Source organism: Clarias gariepinus, chromosome 27 (genome assembly GCF_024256425.1).
Source record: "Clarias gariepinus isolate MV-2021 ecotype Netherlands chromosome 27, CGAR_prim_01v2, whole genome shotgun sequence".
In the NCBI taxonomy this organism is placed as follows: Eukaryota; Metazoa; Chordata; class Actinopteri; order Siluriformes; family Clariidae; genus Clarias; species Clarias gariepinus.
Window position 1 is genome coordinate 16,526,172 of NC_071126.1, and position 18,125 is coordinate 16,544,296.

The 18,125-nt window shown below is 37.9% G+C and overlaps 1 protein-coding gene across 1 annotated transcript in view; it reads left to right on the forward strand.

Moving 5' to 3' along the window:
* Window positions 1-5,530, forward strand: part of nkain2 (sodium/potassium transporting ATPase interacting 2) — a 218,298-nt gene extending 212,768 nt beyond the window's left edge. The window contains exon 7 of the mRNA XM_053488409.1: window positions 2,939-5,530. Coding sequence (XP_053344384.1) covers window positions 2,939-2,948 — 10 coding nt within the window. The 3' untranslated portion in view covers window positions 2,949-5,530. The remainder of the gene's footprint in view (window positions 1-2,938) is intronic.
* The last annotated feature ends 12,595 nt before the right edge of the window (window positions 5,531-18,125 follow it).

Consider the following 18,125-nt stretch of genomic DNA (forward strand, 5'->3'; position numbering starts at 1 on the left):
TGGAGCGCGCAACCTCACTCCTGTGAATCCTTATCTCTGCATTTTGTGATTTGTTATTACAGATGCACTGCCTATATTGCGTGTAAGATTGCGTCAGTCTTTTGTAATTTGGCTGAACGAATCATGTTTTCCCGTCTCGTGGCTCGGTCAGATTAACTCCTACTGAAGCTCCAAGCTTTGGACAGTGTTATGTTTAAGGGAGTTGAATAGCATGTTTTACTTCCACCTACAGAGGAAGCACAGTGCAGTGGAAATACATGGCAGTTAAATATATTTCGCGGTGTTAAAGTGCCGAATGGAAAAAAGGTCACATGTCCAGTAATTAGCCAGGAGGGAAAAGGCCAGGCGGATGAGCGAACCTGAATGTAAATGAGGCTTGAAACTAAACAAAACTCAACCAAAAAAAAGTTCCAGTAAAACAAGTCGAATTATATATAAACTTGGGGAAACAATTTAAATGATTAATGTTTTCTTAAGGTGCTATGATCAAAGGTTAAATTGGAATTTAAGAGGAGGTCTATATATATATTCTCCCCCAACCATGCGGGAATAAGAGGGAATATATGTAACGAATAAAATGTTTGTGTGTGTGTGGGCTGATGTAGGAAAATAATTAACAACAAGTCTGGTGTGGAAAACAATCTAATAACAATGTTCTTACAAAAGTAGGTATACGAACACCCGATACCCGATAGTAATGACTTTTCTACTCAGTATCATATATTTCCCAACTCTAGTAGGAACAGTACTTTTTAATTTGCACCCTATTATAAGGAGTCTGATTGTCTGATTAACACTGATATCTTGGAAAAGTTTTCAAACTTTTTGTTGTGTATTATTATTATTATTATTATTATTATTATTATTATTATTATTTTTCATCCATCTTTTATCTGTACTGCTGACGATGTGTGGGGTCACTGGGGGCTGGAGCCTATACCAGGGTACAAGGCGGAGGCCACTCAGGATGGAGTGCCAACTCATCGCAGGGCACACACACACACACACACACACACACACACACACACACACACACACACACACCCCCACCAATCAGCCTAGACAATATGTCTCTAAGGTGGAAGTTTAAAGATTTAATGCTTTAATTTCCCTATGTAATAAAGTACATATATGTTTTGTTTCAAATTTTTTTTTTTTAATGTCTAGTTGCTTTTCACCCACCCTGTATTTTATGAACGCACAAGATCTAGTAAATACATAGCACCATGGGTCCCAAGAAAGTTAGCAAGAAGAAAAGAAAGCAGCTTTTAGTGAAAAAATAAGATTGTGGAGATTGTGCCAGCTTTAGTAGACAAAGGCCAACCCTGCGAGGTTTCTAAAGCATCTTGAGAAGGACCTGCTCCAGCTAGATTCTGCTTTATGATGGCTGGAGCTACACATCCTGCTCCTGTGCTTCCAGTGATCCAGACGCCATCTGCCCTCTGCACCTACTGCTGAACTGAATCTACACAACTTCTGATATATTGAACTTTCACCTGCACAACACACATGATGTTATTTCTATCTGTTATCACCCAGATGAGGATGGGTTCCCTGTTGAGTCTGGTTCCTCTCAAGGTTTCTTCCTATTGCCATCTCAGGGAGTTTTTCCTTGCCACTGTCGCCGTCACCCTTGGCTTGCTCATCAGAGACATTTCATTCATCATTTATTCATTTCATTATTATCTAGACACATTTTTCTCACACATACACACTTCCAAATATTTTCTTTTCTTTTCTAGAAAAAAGAAAAAAAAATTCTTAATTTTTTTTTGTGAAGCTGCTTTGAGACAATGACCATTGTTAAAAGCACTATATAAATAAAATTGAATTGAATTGAAAATAAGAAAGATATTATTGTTAAAAAAGCAGCCGGTTATAAATTAAGGTTAAGTGAGGTTAAAGTCTATTTATTTCATATTTTACTTAATTTACTAGACTAACACATGCTTCCTCCAGCATTCGGGAAGCTGCTGACTGCATTTTTTTTATTATTAATTAGGGAGCGGTTTAACAGACTCGGAGGAAAGCGCTGTCTGATTGCTTCCATTGGATTGGCTATGATCAATAACCTCTGGATAGCTGTAGCATCACCCAGGAATAATAATAAAAAAGATAATAAAAATTATTATTATTATTATTATTATTATTATTATTATAATGATAATAACAAAAATTTTAACAATAATAATAATAATAATAATAATAATAATAATAAATATAATTATTATGATTATTATTATTAGCTTGTTTTTTTTAATATAGGTTTTTATGTACGACTGAACTTGTAAACATTCCTACAACCCATTTTATTACACAAATAACACTGTTGACCTTCTGAAAATTGGGATTCAAACCCATATCCGAGCTATTAAATCAATATCACAGCTGATTCATTTTGCAATATAATGTTTTTGCAGCGATTCGTCATGATTTAAATTTTAGATTTATTTACCTGGAAAGTGCCGCCTTTGTTTAAATGTGACTTGAGCAGTTCAGGGTGAGGGAAGTTTCAGGGCAAAGACTTAACAGCTGGACCGCCACCAGTGCACCAGTTCCTGACTAGCGGGAGTCCAAATTCCAGGACTAAGTGAGGGAGCGAGTGCTAGACCCCTGAGCAAGGTCCTTAACCCTGAAACGGATTCTGCATTCTATATGGATTTGCCCAATTAATATGTTTTATTGCGACTTATTAAATTTGCTAAGACACATTCTCAAGGGTTATTTATACAATGGTTTATCCTTGGTTAAAAAGGGTCCACTTGGAACGCTTGACCTATAAACTACACTTTCCTTAAGCACCCTAGAGGATGTTTAGGGAGTAAGCTTTTTGTCTACGAGTGTATTGTTTTTTTGCAGAACTTACCTTGCCACCTTGACAATTCTCTCTCTCTCTCTCTCTCTCTCTCTCTCTCTGTCTGTCTCTGTCTCTCTCCAGGTCAAAGTAACAAGGACAACCTGCCTTATGAACCAATCAAACGATGAACTGCTGTGTCACCCTTTCGTCTTTTTACGTAAATGTCTTAATATGATAGTGTCTTAAGAACTACTAGATGAACGCGAGATGCTGCACGTCTACCAGTCAACAACTGGGCATAACTAGACAGAAGGCACTAGATTTTTCTGCCGTTTTCAATCTGGTGCTTCGTGTCCGGTCTGGCTGGTTTAATCAGGAACAACAGCGCCATCCTGTGGACAAGACAAGACGCTCGGTTCTTCCTTTGACGGCAGAAACACGGACGGACACAGGGGTTATATATATATATATATATAAAAAAAAAGAGCGAGCCTCCTGAGACATTCATCTCTGTGGACATCAGCACCGGGGATGAGACCTGACGTCGGAAGGGCGCTGCGTTCCCATAGACGCCGTTACCAAAACTCGCTTAACGAATGTCCTGTAAATGGTCAGAAATGGCTTTAGTCATCTGATGTAGTGCTGAGTGGTTGATAGAGTAAATTAAGGAGAATTATACATGCGTGTTTACATACGGTGATTCCAGTCATTGGAACACCTTTCCTAGGTTGTCCTTATGTCAGATAACTGTACTCCGAACATGTTTTTAAATCTGTATTATGGATGTTTTCATCTTGAAAGTGCCAAGAACAGCTCCTACGAACCCGAAACTGCCCAGAGATTTTCAACAGCAGCCAAAAAATATATATAAATATATATATATATATATATTTATCACTTCTGATCCATCGATCCCATCCGCCAGTCGGACATCGCCCATTGTCCGCAGATCAGCTGTATTTGTTGCATGAGGTGTCATGTCGAACCGCGTATTTAATCGGTGATAGCAGGAATGAGCCGAGCCCTCCTCTAGCTGGCCTCGAAAGGTTCCGTGAATGTTGTGCTTTCTAAGACGGTGTTCGGTCTCGTGAAGAAGGATTCGCAGAGAAAACCAACCTTCTTCCTATACCGATTATTTATTTTTTTTCCTTTTCTTTTCTTTTTCTTTCCTAACATGCGTGCCAGTCTTTTTTTATTAGACTAATAATTTGTTGTAAAGGTGGACCTTCCTGTTTAACTGTATATAAACATCTGGAGAGAGGGGTGGTGGGGGGGGGGGGGGAGTAAAAGTAAAAGCTGAACTGTTTTTCAGTAATGTGATGTAAGAGGAGTGTGTGTGTGTGTGTGTGTGTGTGTGTGTGTGGTAGAGTTTGTGCTGTGACCAAATGTGCTTTTTTTGTGTGTGTGTAGTTGCCACTGCAGGAACCTACGAGGAAGCCCGAAAGCGTATGTGCTTGCTCTGCAGAATTGTTCCTTTGACGTCACAAAACTAACAGCATTGGTTTTAGGCCATTAACAACCTGCGTGCGCACACACACGCCGCAGACGAATCATTTAAAACACACAGCCATTCGCTCCTTTTTCTTCTTCTTTTCTTTTTTCTTTTACCTCCCAAGTGTACTGAATGGCCTTTCCTGGTAGGACTATTAACCATCCTCTTACTGTAGTGAATACAAAAGGAAACGAGCGGCTCTTTTTAAATCGCGCTTTCGCTCCTCGGTACTGTTTCAAAATGGTTTATTAAGGCTGCGTTCACATTACAACCCAGATTACGCAATTCCATTTTTTTTCAGGGTCAGATAGGATTCGCGTGTCATGACGGTTCACATTCATAATTTGTAAAACACATCATATTTATGCGACCTCTCGTTTATTTCAAACAACGGATGTGATTTTAGCAATAAATATTCTTGGAATATTGTTTTGGAGGACGGCAACCAGTTAGTCGACTGCATTTGTTGAGGAAGGAAGAAAGTCAGACGCCTCATTTAGCTGTTTCAGTATAGCGCTGCTATAATGTTCTCGTCCTGCCGGCACACACACACACACACACAGGCAAAAAGTCCCACAAACTTCCCATCTGCCCGTTCCTCATTCAGGTCACATGATCACATATGGGATTTTTATTTGATCCAGAACCTAAAAAAAAACGGCCTCAGATCTAAAATGAATGACATCTGATTTGTGTGTTCAGACAAAAAAAAAAATCTGATTTTAGTAATTTACTCGTCAGTACTGGAGGGTCACGGGGGGCCTGGAGCCTATCCCTGGAGACTAAGGGCACGAGGTGGGGTACACACTGGCTGGAGTGGCAATCCATCCCAGGGCAGATCTTTGTCACATTTGGGTAAAAAACTGATTTGAGTCACTTCAAGGGTGGCACATTGGCGTCATGGTTAGCATTGTTGCCTCGCACCTTCACGGTTCGGGTTCGGGTTCGATTGCCGCCTTGGGGTCAGGGATGGCTGAGTGGTTAAGGCTTTGGACTATGGTTCAGATGGTCCCAGGTTCAAACCCCACAACCCTCAACCCTCAACTGCTCAGATGTATAATTGGCGTTCCCAAAATGGTCCGTAGTGTGTGTGTGTGCCCTGCTATAGACTGGGTGTACAAAAGTGCCCAAAGTCTCCTGGGATAGCCTCCAGGCCTCCAGTGACCCTATATAATAGAAGATGAATAAGGGAGTCACTTCAGGCTGGTGTGTAGTCTGGTCGGTAGACAACTGTGTAGTCTACAGTGAGTCTGGGATGATGCATAAAAGAGAGCAAAGTCATTTAATAGAGGGAAGAACTCACAAATAAATCCACATCCTCTAAAAATAGTTGTGTGTGTTTCTCCTGTGTCCAGCCGGCCATCTTTTGACAAACTAACAGAAACATAACTTTCCAACCAGCAATAGTCTTAAGTAAAAAAAAAAAATAATAATAAAAAAAACAACTATAAAGCTATCCTTCAATTAATACCACTTTGCGCTCCTGCTGACAAGCCGAAACGAGCATTTTCCATCACTTTCCTCATGAGCTTGCACCGGAGCTTCGACGATTAATCAAGATTTCGCAGCAGCTCCACATCTCGAGCTTTATTGGCTAATAATTCCCCACAGTCGTTGCTCTTAGTTGCAGATGTACAGGAGGAATATGAATATGAACATGCTAGATGATAGTGTGAATCTTTTTTTTTTCATTAAAGTAGATCACAGTGTGAAATGAAATATTAAAGCCACAAAGGGTAAGTGGTGTGCAATTGACTCGAAAACCAAACGCCGGGTTTATCACATCAGAACCGGATCCGTATTACAGTCTGTTTCTACTTGACGTCTGGTATAAATATACTGTACAGCGTCTCTGATCCAGACATGGTGCTTGATCAGCTCTAATGAAGCGATCACACGTCAGGTGCCACCTTTACAGGATTGTCTGCGTGTAAGATTTGATGTCATAAGCTCTAATCAACGGGAGAATGGGAGATCTTTGTGACTAATGCTTCTTCTCTCTCTCTTTCTCTCTTTATATACAGTATATATATACACCTACATACAGTATATGATGACAACATTCTGACAAGCTCTATATACCAAACATCCCGTCGGAATCCCAATCAGGGATTTCTGAATTAGCGGTCGAATTTAGGTCTGTGGAATTCTATCGAGATGTTTTAGAGGTTTTCATAGGAGCTCAATATAGACTTCATTAACCACCAGATAGGCCAACTTTCAGGTTTTTACACCGTGTAGTCTATTTAACTGGCTGCAGTGTTTTTCAGCCTGGAGGCAAGTAAAGTAAACACATGGACTGTTTGGAGGTTCTGGAGGTCTGGATTGGATTTTTCTTTTTCTTCTGCAGTTGTAGGCTGGAATGACTGGGTTCAGTGCTGTGTTCAATTTTTTTTAATAGACCTTGTATTTTTTTTCTATTTCTGTTTCTTTAAAAGAATGACTTGTAAATATAATAAATGATAGTGAAACAAAAAAAATGTGGTTTTATTTATTTGGTAGTAAAAATTGTCTGAAATTGTGAATTCTAACAGAGTCTGAGTGATGGATGGATGGATGGATGGATGGATGAATGGATGGATGGATGGATGAATGGATGGATGGATGGATAGAAAGCAAACTTGTCAGCATCAATTCTATGGAAGTCTGTTCAACCCCATTCTTCCAAAAGCTCTTTGATGAAGAAGTTCACAATTCGCATTTGTGTGCCTGTGTGAGTCGAACACCTGGCTTAAAAAAATAAAAGGCCAACCACATAATTGTTCCATCCATTAAACTAAGCCAGTTGATCTTAATTAGCACAAATTTATAGCCAGATTGGTAAGAAGTCATTATTGACATCACCTGTTTTGTTTATATTATAACCACAATACACGGCATATGTTGTCTTAATACTTTTGGCCCATACTGTAAATTAATAGATGAATGGATAAACAGTACTGTACTGTTCATATATAGTTATTATATTATATACAATATAATAAGTTATATATGGAAATACTGAATGATTTTGTACATAATTATGCAGACATGATGAACATATATAACAAAATTGATACAGCATGTAATATGGTGCCTAAGACTTTTGCACAATACTGTAGATGGAAAGATAAAGAATATTAAGAAAAGCAAACAAGTTACAAGTAATAATAACTAAAATGAATTTTAAAAGCATAAATAATACTAAGAAGTGAAATGAATCGAAATGCAGTGCAATCCTGATGTGGAATTGTATTTATGACAAATGACAACAGTGCAAATAGTTATAGTTTTTACTATTTAAAAACTATATAAATATTTTTATTATTTACAATACAAAAACTAAGACAATAGATATAACATAGATATGAAAAATAAAGGATAAAATAGATATCAAAATAAGACGATATATATAATAGATAGATAGATAGATAGATAGATATTTTATCAAAGGAAATTCCAGACATCCAGCAGCAATGGAGACAACACAAAGACAAGTGTGTAAATAAGACAATAAATCTAAGATAAAGGATATAATATATATAAAATCCCCCTTTCTATAATCAAAGAGAGGAAATCTAATTTTCGATAGTTAAAACTCACCAGCGGATCATACTCTATCTATTCGTACCCTCTAGACTATTAACATAATTGGAAAGCAATCATAATGTTTAGGTTCCCTGGGACCTGTGGATGTCTGTAAGTCTGTAATGACAGCGGTTCATATAAAGCTGTTGATGCGATCAGAGCGGTCCTGTTTGTTCATACAGCCATGACTGATGAGTTATTGACAAACTGTCATGATCCATTACTTTCTTCATATTCTGAACATATTGTTTTTAGAAGATACTGATTCCATAAGCAGGATCAAAAAGCAATCCCTGACTCTCTCTTCAAATCGTGACCTATGGTATGCATTTATAAGAACCTTACCTGCTGTTCTATCTGAGATTGGAACTGTGACCCGAAGGCTTTGAGTTCAAATCACAAATCACAGGACAGTCAAAGTGCCTTGAAAAGCTGTGCTTGGATTTGATTATGACTCATTTGAGGGTCAAATTGGATAAAAGCCTCTGCCAAATGAATTTATGTAAAATGAATAATGTAAATGTGATCAGACAGCAATTTGTTAAATTTAACAAGAAGGAAAAGAAAAAAGTCGTTTGTCATTTTTCCATCCATCCATTTAGGAAACTCTTTAGTCCAACATAGGGGGGGCCAGTGGTGACTATTATATTTATTCCCATTTTTACAATTGTGGTAGGACCCCCAGTCAACATGCACACACCGCAGGCAATTTGAGAACACCAATTAGTCTAATCTGCAGGTCTTTGTGGAAGGAGACTGGAGCACCCGGAGGAAACCCACCAAGCACGGGGAGAACATGCAAACAGTATCTAAGGGAATTAAACCCTGGAGGTGCATAGCACTTTCAACCTAACACCTTCAGGGTTATGGGTGCAAAGGTCACCTTTGGTCTGTATTCCTGGACCTGCATTGTAAGTAGAAGGGCAGTTCAAAATAGCCCAATTGATTTGGTGTGTTGACTGGCATCCCACTCCATCCTCAGCCCTGTGCTCTTAATTCCTGGGATCAGCTCTAGGCTCCTCATGACATTACAGTATGTACAGTAGTATGAGCTTTAAAGAAAATGGATGGTTGATCATAGGCACTGGTGGATCAGCAGTATCCGCTTGTCATGCTGAAGGCCCAGGTTTGCATCCCAGTCAATGCCCTTCACCAGGTGACCAGGATTGCAGGGTTCCCTTAGGCTGCTTTTACACTTATTATTTCATACTGCGAGCGTGGGTGCAATTGCATGGGCCTTCTGCCCAGCTTTCACGTTTTAAATATCGTGCCGAACATGAGTACAATTGCATTTTTAAACTCTCCAATACAACAGGTGGCAGTTTACAAAACCGTCTCACTTTCAAGGGCCGCATCCTACAAAGGCTACATCTGAAAACATTTCCATTTCAAATGCAGTAGATGAGTGCCGCTTCCGTACCCCTGACAAATCAGGGTCCAACAGCGAATCCTTCGCAGCCCAACCTATCAAGATTCTTCGAAAGCTGAAGAAGAGACAAACAAATCCATAGTGTTTGGTGCTTGACGACAGGAGCCGCAGTTCAACCTTACGTAACCCAAGCCATCTCATTTCTGAATACCTTTTCAGTCAATTAAGGCCTCAAGCCTACTAAGACTGAATTAAGAGACATATAATGAGAAAAATTACAAGAATGTCAACCTTGTACTTGTCAATAGCACCTACCTCACCTGCCTTCCTACTTCCCACCAGCTGTGGTTTTAAAGTTCAAACGATGACACTGGCACAGATACACAGATATACACAGATGACCTTTTCAACAACAACATAATTAAGTTGATCATCAATTACGAAGGTCAGCTGATGACAAAACTCTGAAGCATTTTTATATACTGTACATTGACAAGGAACTTCCATTCCTACAATGCTTTTCTACTAATGTATCAGACATGAGGTCATTAAACTTAACTTCCATTGCAATACTACTCACTCACTCATTGCTATCCGGGAAAACTTAGAGCACAAGACGGGGTACACATTGGACAGGGCACCCACACACACACACATACTCACTCAACTAATTCACACACTTTGGGCAATTTGGGAATGTCAAAAGCCTTTGGACTGTGGGAGGAATCCGGAGTACCCGAAGAAAACCCATCAAGCACAGGGAGAACACGCAAACCCAATGCACGCAGACCCGAGGCGGGAATCAAACCCAGAATCTGGAGGTAGAAGTGCTAACCACTAAGCCACCGTGCAATATTAGCGCTGGAAAATATGTAATGTTTCATAGTGGAGTTTTCCTTTACGGGTTAAGGGCTTAACTGTGACTATATAGAAATTAGGATATGTCTTCCCATCATTAGCAAATCATTATTAACAGTGCCAGTCCACATTTAAGAAGTTTTCCCAAGGTCTAGCATAGTCCTTGGCTTAGATTCCTAAAACATTAGACGTTAGACTCTCTTTTTCTGATCTATATCAAAGTTGCTTTCTGGGCCTCCTGCCATATGCAGCTGTGTTTATGCGACATTTAATATTTTAATTGCTATATGGCTGACATGAGCATTTAGAAATACTTCAAGGCCGTGTCTCAAAACCCGCAGCGTCTGTAGGATTGCGTTGTGTAATGATTTTTGTATGAGATTTCAGCTTAATTATTCCACGTTGTATCTGCAAAAAATAACGGCAAGAATAAAGACATATGTCTTCAAACATGCGTTTAAGTGACAAAACTGTTTGTGACAACTCTATGATTTCTCACTAAGAATAATCTCCCTCCAAGAATTTCGATTTACCCCTCCTACGCGTGCAAATGTGGCTGATGCCAAGCGACGGCGTTAATTAGTGACTGGCTTGTCCCACCTTCGCGCGAGACAGCTGTCATGCTCCAGCAGCGGCATGTGAGTGACGTCCAACACTTTTGCGCGAGCAGACACTGACTGTTATTCTATCGGTGCTGTCTGTGTTCTTTAGAAGTTGTCTTTCACCTAAAGTACACTTGTATAATACATTTGTGTGGAAGATGCACTTACTGTATACTGAGACGTACGGAGCCAGACAGGAATTTCACATCACTACAGAGTCAAGTACCTCGGCAGTTACGGTTCTTAGGGAAGCCAAACATCTCTGATTAGCATTTGAATGTAAACTGAACTGACTGGAATAGCACTTATCTCCACTATACTTTTCTTGATACTGAGGTGGTACTATTAAGGGGAGATAATGAACTGAAATCTTTAATATCACCTTTTCCTGACAAGGTGCATGAGCTGTTAGAGATAAGCTTTAAAGATACATCAGTGGTCCATAAGGTCCAGTTATGTACAGTATCATACCCCATATGAAAATGATTAAGAAATATGCAATGACTACCAAAGTTGTATTTTCATTGGTACCACTCTAGGAACAGTTAGTATACAGTTTTACTGTAGTTTTATTCCTGCCAGCTAACAGGGAACGTTCCCAGGGCATTCACTAAGATTCTCTTTAGGTTCTTAGAAGATTTCGCTGCAATGTTAAAAAATTAAGGTTGGTGTATTCATTCATGCACCTGCTAATCCTGTATACGGGGTCGCCTGGGCCTGGAGCTTATCTAAGGAGACTTGGGGCACAAGGCGGGGTACACCCGGTGCCAATTTGTCGCTTGGCACACATGACATGCACATTAGGCTTATTTGGAAATGTCAATTAGCCCAATGTGTATGTCTTTGGACTGTAAGTGAAAACCAGAGTACCTGGAGAAAACCCACCAAGCACGGGGAAACCATGCAAACTCCATGCACACCGACCCAAGGCAGGACTTGAACCCTCAACCCTGGAGGAAGGTGCGAGGCCACAGGACTAAATCACTATGCTGGGCGAAAATCAAATGCAAGGGCATGAAAGGGCACACCGGTCACCACTTCAACACCATGCCACCTAGAATCCTTTTAATATTCTTTAAATGTTAGCCAATCAAAAATTGGCTTGTATTGTGTCAACCGAATTTAAAAAACACTTTTAGAACAACTGCTAAATAAGCTTATAGAAACCAAAGCTGATGTTCTAGGAACCACAAATCATAGTTTAAGGAAACTTAAATTGCTGGACAGGCTTTTACCTGGTCGGTCCATAACAAAAATTTTAGGGACGATTTTACTTATGGATGAATCACATATGATCTCACTTATTCTCTATGACACTTATACTGTACACAGGTGAGAGGATGACTGTACCCTATATAAGTGCACTTTGCCACTTGGGGTGCATGGGGGTTCACCATGGACATAGTGCCAGTCAACGCTCACAAACACTACAGGCGATTTGGAAATGCCAAGTAGACTAATCTGCATGTCTTTGGACTGTGGGGACGAAACCGGATTACCCGGAGGAAACCAACCAAGCACTGGGTGAACATGCCAATTCCATCCACACAGACCGGAGGCAGGACTTGAACCCTTGACCCCCTGAGGAAGGTGAGAGACCACAGCGCTTAAACACTATGTGTGTGATTGTATGCTTTTCATGTTCGATTATGTGGGTACTTGTTCAGGTACATTTCATCAGGTTATCCTCGGAAAGTGCTCATGTGATTGGTAGTGAACACATGACATCATGCAAATAAAAATCTGCATGTTCCACATACAGTATGAAGAATGAAAGCCTGGAAATACCCCAGTAAAAAAAAAATTTCTAGTGTATTACAAATAATACAAAAAAAAATCTTCGATAGTACATTGCAAATATACTAACAATAAGTTGTACCATCTGTTAATATATAAAAAGTATACTAACACCATGCTTTTACCAAATTATGGAATTAAACTTTAAACATACTTCAAAATAATTGTATTATATACAATTATTACAAATATATATATTATAGGAAAGTATACTTTAAGTGAAAGGTTGGTCTAATTTCCAAAATACACTTATTTAAACTTTGTTTTTCAATTCATTTTTGGTATATAAAAAAAAAAATGCTGGAAATAGGCATTGTAGAAATGTACAGAAAGTATACATTAGGATATTAATTTTAATATACGGTAGTCTCAGTATATTATGTTAAATTTAAATGTACTTATTCATATGTACTTATTAATTCTTATACTGTATCTAACTACTAATACTATAAGTAGTCCCCTTATATTTAGGTGCACTACTCTATCGTGCGTGTGCGTTTCAGACTCGTTTTTGCACGCTGAATCTCTCTGTCTCTTTGCGGCCGCGCTCTCAAACTTGTTTTTTTGCGCGCTGAAAATCACTTTTGTGCGTTCAAGATAATTTGTGTGTTCGAACTTTCTCTTTCTTCTGCGCGCTCACTATCATAATCTTTGTCGTCTGCAACTATTCCAGCCAACCAGAGACTAGAATCGGTGCAACACCAGCCAATCAGAAACTAGAGGCGGGATGACTCGGACTGTCTGTTTTCTGATTGGCTCCCCAGTTCTCCGCATCTAGTTTGATATCACGTCTGGAAGCTGCATCATTGCGCGTGTTAGTTCTGATCGTTATTATTTCATTTTCACCAGGATAAGGTAAATTTCGTGTTTTTTTCAAGGTAGTTTAAAAGTACATCGTTCACGTTATAGAATGTATTGTCTAATGTGTCGTTGTTAAATCTTATGTACTTTGCTTGTGGTATAAGGGCTTTGTGGCTCTCGGCATGTTTTCAGTCTCTGTGTAACAGATAGAATTAACACACCAGGTTTAAACTAATACTGTACCTGTATATTCTAATACTAGAGTGTGTTCAGACAACAGTTTAAATTTTAGTTTGTTAAACACAAATAAACTATAGGACTTTTTTTCTTGAATAAAAATCTGCCTAATAATTACTGATGTAATAGAAGGTGGTACCGTGGCGTTTGTAAATTATCCTAAACACCTTTAGTGTACTGGTAACACATCTGCAATACAGTATTATAAAAGACTGTGTGTACTATATTATATAATAAAGTATAATTGTATAAACCACAAAGTGTACTTTTTTATTACATGTACTTGTAATTGGCCAGAAGTATAACAGCATACTACTGCTGCAACAAGAATATACTCATAGGATATTAATCGTGTATTTGTAACACAGTACTAATTGCTGTAATGTACTTATAATATATTAAACATATTCTTAAATTTCATTTATTACTGTCAGGTATGTATGTTAGTACTGTACATACAGTAAACAGCCATATACTTGAAGTGTACTAAACGTTGTTCCACTTTAGCACACAAAAGTATACTTAATACACTTAAAATTGTGCTTTTGTACAGTTTAATTACAACTTAAATACAATTAGTACAAAATTTATTTATTAATTAATTAATACTGCATCATGTGAAACATCTGGAAAACACATGCCGGGTTCTTCTGATGGTTCACATGTGAAGTTTTCTATGAGACACTGAAGCTGCCCGGGGAAATTTCTCTTGTAACCTATTTAGCTCCTCCTACTGAGTGGGTACTCTTCTCCAGACCAGGAGCTTGCTGTACAGAACATTGCAGACTGGTCACACACAAGCTTCCAAAATGTATCTTATTCTATTCAATTAAATTTAAGATGTATACCGCTTTTAACAAATTCTATTCTATTCTAACAGGAGTGGTCTCTTCCAGGACTACGTCACCCCATGGGTGATTTAATGAGAATGGAAATTATGCAAGTTAACATATACATTTGCAAAGTTAGCAGTGGAAAAGGTGGCAAGGTGTCCAAGTACACGTTACGAAGTTTTGAAGAATGGTGTTCAACGGTCCAGTATAGACTTCCAAAGAATACATGCCATCTATTCATCTATCTATTTATCTATGCAACCATCCATATAGTTATCCTTCCATCTCACCCTGGCTAAGTGATCTCTATCACCCCCTAGTGTCTCACTTCTGATCAGGCTCTTTTGGGAATCAAGGTTGCCAGATTGCTATAAAAAAAAAAATAAAAAAAAAGACTGTGGTGTGTGTTTGTACAGTACATTGTCTACTTCTGGAATTTACCACATTAAGTTCATCTATGATTAATGCATTCATGACTGTTTTTTTTTGAAGAACTAGAGTCACATCATTACGCTTCCTATGATGAAATCCTAAAGGAAGCAAGTGAGTATGACCTCTCACATGATTTCATAGGAAAATGTCATGAATCCTTTTAAAACTTGCTTACACTGTACTCTTCAGCAGATTGGACAAGTCTTTTGTCTGGATAAGAATTATCCCTTTTTTAAAGTCAGGTCTGTAAAGACACAGTTTTGCAACTTGAAGTGGATGCCTGAGCAACCTGAGTTCTGATTTCAACCTTATTGAACATCTTTGGCGTGATGTGCCGACTGCAGCCCAGACCTTCTCACTTGGCATCGGTGCCTGACCACACTAATGCTCTTGTTGCCGAGTAAACACGGATCCCACAGCCATGCTTGGAAATCTAGTCGAAGGCCTTTCCAGAAACATGAAGGTTATTATATACAGTAAATAAGGGACCAGCTCCATGGTTTTGGCCATATAGTAAAGATATTTTCAGTTTTTATATACGATTAAGAATTAGTATGGAATAATGTATACATTACATCACAAAGTTATACCCCTATGGAACCAACATCTTTATTATTTCATTATAAAATTAACAAAGGACGCAGGTCTTTGGGTTGTTTGAACACAGATAAAACTAGATAACAAGGATTACAAGCTACTTTTACAGAGGAGGTGTTAATTTCATTGTTCATTTCCTTACCACTTATTCTGTATAAGAACACTGGGAGCTCAGAGGACAAGGCAGGGGACACCCTGGATTCGGGTAACGAATCATCGCAGCACACAGGCACAGACTCACTGACTACACAAATCATATATTTATCTACTGTATCTATATACAATATCTAAGGTATGTATTTATTTATCTATTTATCTATCTATTTAAGTTGTACAGTGCACCCGGGCAGTGATGGCACAAGTGCTTGGGCCCGATCATCATTGTTTTGCAATTATTTTTATATTTATATAAATTTATATCATGTTTTATAACAATACATAATAAATACCATAATATTTTTTTACATGCGCCTTCAGATTCAAAATTGAGTTTGTTTGTTTACTCCCATGAAGACGTATAATGACCTATAATTATAATTATAATTATTACGCTTTATAACAATGCATAATAAATACCATAATATTTTTCTACATGCAACTATATATTTAATAAATTTGATTGGTTATTTTGCTTCCCGTGATGTGATTTAATATTGTACACAAACACGCTCATTCACACACTATGGGCAATTTGGAAACACCAATTCACCTAACCTGCATGTCTTTGGACTGTGGGAGCAAACCAGAGAACCCAGAGTAAACTTCCCCAAGCACAGGGAGAACATGCAAACTCCCTGCACACAGATACCGAGGCAGGCCTTGAACCAGGACCTTGAAGGTGCAAGGCGACAATGCTAACCACTAAGCCACTATGCAGCCTTCTATCACTATTATTATTATGCTTTATAACAATAAATATTAAATAGCATAATGTTTTTCTACATGCACCTAAAGATTTAATACATTTGGTTGTTTTGTTTGCTTCTATAAAGTCCCATGATGATGGGAATCAAACCCGGACCCTGGAGGTGCAAGGCGACAGTGCTAACCACTAAGCCAATAATAGACAATAAATAATTAATACAAGCATTTCTTTTCTACATGCGCCTATAGATTTCATAAACTTGATTAATTTGTTTGCTTCTATGAAGTTCCATAATGGTATATAATATCACACACACACACACACACACACACACACACACACACACACACACACACACAGTGGGCAATTTGTGAATGCCAGTTAGCCTAATTTGCATGTCTTTGGACTGTGTTAGGAAACCAAAGTACATGCAAACTCCCTGCACACAGATGCCGAGGCGAGACTTGAACCAGGACCTTGGAGGTGCAAGGCGACAATGCTAATCACTCAGCTACTGTGTCGCCGTCTATTATTATTAATAATAATAACAATAAAACATAATACAATCATATTTTTCTACATGCGCCTAAAGATTTAATAAACTTGGTAGGTTTGTTTGCTCCTATGAAGTCCCATGATGATAAGCATTTAACCTGTATCCTATTATTATTATCATTATTATTATTATGCTTTATAACAATACATAATAAATACCATAATATTATTTCACATGCACCTATATATTTAATTAATTTAATTGGTTGTTTTGCTCCTATGAAGTTCCTTGGTGATAATATTAGTTATACCAATATATGATAAATAACCATATTATTTTTCTACATGCACCTAAAGATTTAATACATTTGGTTGGTTGGTTTGCTTCTATAAAGTCCCATTATGATGGAAATCAAACCTGGACCTGGAGGTGCAAGCCACAGTGCAGCCAATTATTATTATTATTATTATTATTACTATTATTATTATTATTACAATACATATTGAATGACATAATATTTTTCAACATGCGCCTAAATATTTAATAAACTTGGTTGGTTTGTTCGCTCCTATGAAGTCCCAGGATAATGGGAATTGAACTTATTGCATCTTATTATTATCAATATTAATATTATTATGCTGTATAACAATACATAATAAATACCATAATATTATTCCACATGCACCTGTATATTTAATTAAATATACTGTTTATTTTGCTCCTATGAAGTTTCATGGTGATAATATTAGTTATAACAATATATGATAAATAACCATGTTATTTTTCCACATGTGTGTATAGATTTGATACATTTGGTCCCATGATGATGGGCCTAAAGATTTAATACAATTGGTTGGTTGGTTTGCTCCTATGAAGTCCCATGATGATGGGAATTGAACATATTGCATCCTATTATTATTATTATTATTATGCTTTATAACAATAAATAATAAATACCATAATATTTTTCTACATGCACCTAAAGGTTTAATACAATTGGTTGGTTTGTTTGCTTCTATAAAGTCCCAAGATGATGGGAATCAAACCTGGCCCCTGGAGGTACACGGTGACAGTGCTAACCACTAAGCCACTGTGCAGGCTAATTTTATTATTATTAATAATAATAATAATAATAATAATAAATACCATAATATTTTTCTACATGCGCTTCAAGATTTAATGAATTTGGTTGGTTCGCTCCTATGGCCCTTGATAAGATTTAATATCGTACACACACTCTCTCTCTCTCTCTCTCTCACACACACACACACATACACACACATCATTAACGATAAAACTTCCTGCTTTTTTTGTGGAAAGATATGATGTGAGTGCGCTGGTTATACCGGGTTTACGGTAAATGTCACCTAGGACTGTAAGAA